Source organism: Panicum virgatum, chromosome 2N (assembly GCF_016808335.1).
Source record: "Panicum virgatum strain AP13 chromosome 2N, P.virgatum_v5, whole genome shotgun sequence".
NCBI classification, from domain to species: domain Eukaryota; kingdom Viridiplantae; phylum Streptophyta; class Magnoliopsida; order Poales; family Poaceae; genus Panicum; species Panicum virgatum.
In genome coordinates, this window is record NC_053146.1 from 5,973,070 (window position 1) to 5,976,043 (window position 2,974).

Sequence of the window (2,974 nt, forward strand, 5' to 3'; positions counted from 1 at the left end):
ATCTTTCTCTGAATCTGGCATGATATCTTCAGGTCGATCAGAGACTTTATTTCTCTTCCAAAGCTTGTACTTTATGGGGACGCTTTCCCTAACAAGATATCCCAATTGATTTACAAATGTCGTCTTAATTTGACCAGGGGCTAGTGGCTCGCCGGTTGCTTCGTTGATCTCCGTGATGGTCGTACATCCTACCATCTTCTTGTTGGAGCCACGATTCCGTTTAGGCTTTGTCGATCCTGATGCCTGAAAGAATCGCAAATTTATCAAGCGGGTTGCTAGCAACTAGTGGACGTCGCGGCAGGTATGCGTAACCTTCATAACCCGCAAGCAAGGGTTCCAGATCGAAAATTATCATAATGTTAGGTAACTTATTGACTGAAACATTCATAAGAGTTTTTAGCTGGAGCACGACTGCTTACACAAGGACTGAAATCTTCAACAAAGCTAGCAACATAACACAAATAGTTCGCAGCTAGGCCGCATGTGTCACAAACAATATCTTGCTCCTAACATATATATTGACAAAATATTTATCCTGATGCCTGAAAGAATCACTAAACTTTTATACCTCGGCTTCCTCAACATTTTCTTCTTCCTCCCCACTAATATCTTGCTCCTCGTCGCCATGATAATGCAAGTTTAAAAATTGGCTGCCATCGTTCTCGTCCTCATCAAACTCTGGAGCTATGTGCCCAGTACTACCACGAATGAGCTCGTGCATTAACTCGTCTTGGTTGTCCGTAGGATCCATTTCCACTACCTGAAACAATAAAAAAACATTAAGTATTTTCTAGTACTAATAAAATGTACATATTTGCAAAAATATTGTACACATGTTTATATTCATAAATGCTCACATGGTTATTTAGATCCAGAAATTAAAACACCAAGGCAATTATAGCAATCATACAGAGAAATCGAAAAATAATCAGGAACCTAACTATGAGACTAATAAGCTAAAAGAGCAAGCATGAGACTATGAGACTATGAGTCAAGATCACAAGTTGAATTTGAAACAGTCGCAAAGAGCGAAGCTTTCCGTCCAATAGGTAACGGTTGGGACACCCATTCTCTCTCAGATGTTCACTCCACTCCTATGATCGATTTCATTAACTGGAGGTTCATGTTGATCTCTACCAGGTCCGAAGTGTCCCTTGAGCTGACAGGGGGTTCCACGCTGACGAATATGTATAGCCCGGCAAGCTCGGCTTCCAGAGTCAAAGATGCCGCAGGGCGGTACCCAGTTATTGTTCTTAGTGTATCAAGCTTCTCCCTCAAATGTTCCTCTGTGTAGTTGCCCTGGTGGAACCAAGTGATAATTAAGATGATTTTAGATCATGCTAGACAAATTATGGTTTCGAACAAAAGCACAACTAATCAGTAAATTGTTCTATAAACTGCCCGACGGGCTTGTTCATGTCCGCGACTAGCTGTTAGTTACTTCAACTTTTTCATGTTATCCAATGGCATGAAATTGTTAAAAAAAGTTAAGAACACGCCAAGCTTTCATGTAAGCAAGAAAATCCAAGGTATCGAGAATGAAATCCGGCATATGAAAACAAATTTGGATGAACTGAGAAGACTTCAGGGGCAAATTAGAACCAAAGCAACAGAGAGAAGTACATTATTTACACTTCAGCAGCAGCAGTATGCTGCACTTTCTGAGGAAAATGAAGGTAAAGTTCTCACTGGTACCCTTGTGCCTAATGGTTTTCCCCAACATGATAGTAGTTGACCATTGTTTTGTTCAGATACTGATGAGGAACTAATGGAATGGAAAACAAAATTTGAAGAAAGGATTGCAATACTAGAAACAAAAATCAGTAAACTAGGTAGAGAGATGGATGATGAAGCAGCAACGAGCTCCTCACTGCCCCAGATAATCTCTGAATTAACACATGAAATAGGAAAGCTCCAAGCAGAAGCTGATGTAATCCTTTCTTCCATTTTTACCAGCTGACTATTTTCTCTCTCTTTTTTTGGTCATTATATTGGAGTTTAATTCTGCGTTTACGGTTTTCAGGCTCACATATCTATTAAGCAGGAACGAGACTCAGACATCAAAAGGATATTCACCAAACATAATTTTGGGCCAGTTCCAAAATTTCTATGGAGTTTGGCCACATTGCGAGCTTGCTTTATTCTGCATTGTTTTTAGTTTACAGTTTTATTTCTTTTCGCTCGTCATCTCAGTGGCTGGATGCATGAGTGCATGTCATGTTCCAAATGATTTTTACCAACTGTTATGTATTTTATTAAAAGTGTCTGCCCTGTATGTGCAAGTGTTTCATCACTGAAGGTATGCACTAAATATGTCTGTATCCTTTTCTTGAGCAGAAATCCAATGAAGACCAGTTAGATGTTTTATGGAAACACTATCTTAAAGTAAATGCTCGCTACTCTGAAATTGATGGCCAGATACAGTCTAAGATTGAATCTGCTGGTAGGAGCCGTAAGAGGTGGTGAACAAACTGGGCGTGCTCCTGCTGGCTTTGTTGCAAAGGCAAATGGCTTAGTTAATGTGTTACGTGGTTTTATTTGAACCATCCTGGCAGTTATAGGGCATATAGCCGCAAGAGGTAGGAAACGACCTGATTTCTCCATTTTCCTTTCTTTCTTGTTAGCTAAAGAAAGGCTGCATGATATACAACCCAGTTTTGCCTGATTCTTTGAGTTAATGGAACGCAAAGTTCCTTCAAAAAAAGAAGAACAAAGGCTACATGATACAACCCAGTTCTGCACGCCTGTCTCTTTTTTGTTAAGTACTGGCACTAGGCTCATACATTATAAAGAAAGTTTGTGATGTTTGAACTATGGTGCAAAAGATCATATTTTCTTGCTGAAAGAGACAATTATATCGCCCTAAAAAAACGAGAGACAATTATTCAGATTTCAGAACACTTTCAGGCACTGTCAATTCCATCTTGTATGCTTTATATGTCGCCATCTCAGATGAGGATGTGGCTACATGCAT

General features: G+C 39.7%; 1 protein-coding gene across 1 annotated transcript; it reads left to right on the plus strand.

Moving 5' to 3' along the window:
* Positions 1-1,505: 1,505 nt before the first annotated feature.
* On the plus strand, positions 1,506-2,429 carry LOC120658692 (DNA repair protein RAD50-like). Its single transcript, XM_039936931.1, has 3 exons — positions 1,506-1,676; positions 1,752-1,930; positions 2,024-2,429. The coding sequence occupies exons 1-3, from the start codon at positions 1,553-1,555 to the stop codon at positions 2,156-2,158; spliced, it is 438 nt and encodes a 145-aa protein (XP_039792865.1). The 5' UTR covers positions 1,506-1,552; the 3' UTR covers positions 2,159-2,429.
* The last annotated feature ends 545 nt before the right edge of the window (positions 2,430-2,974 follow it).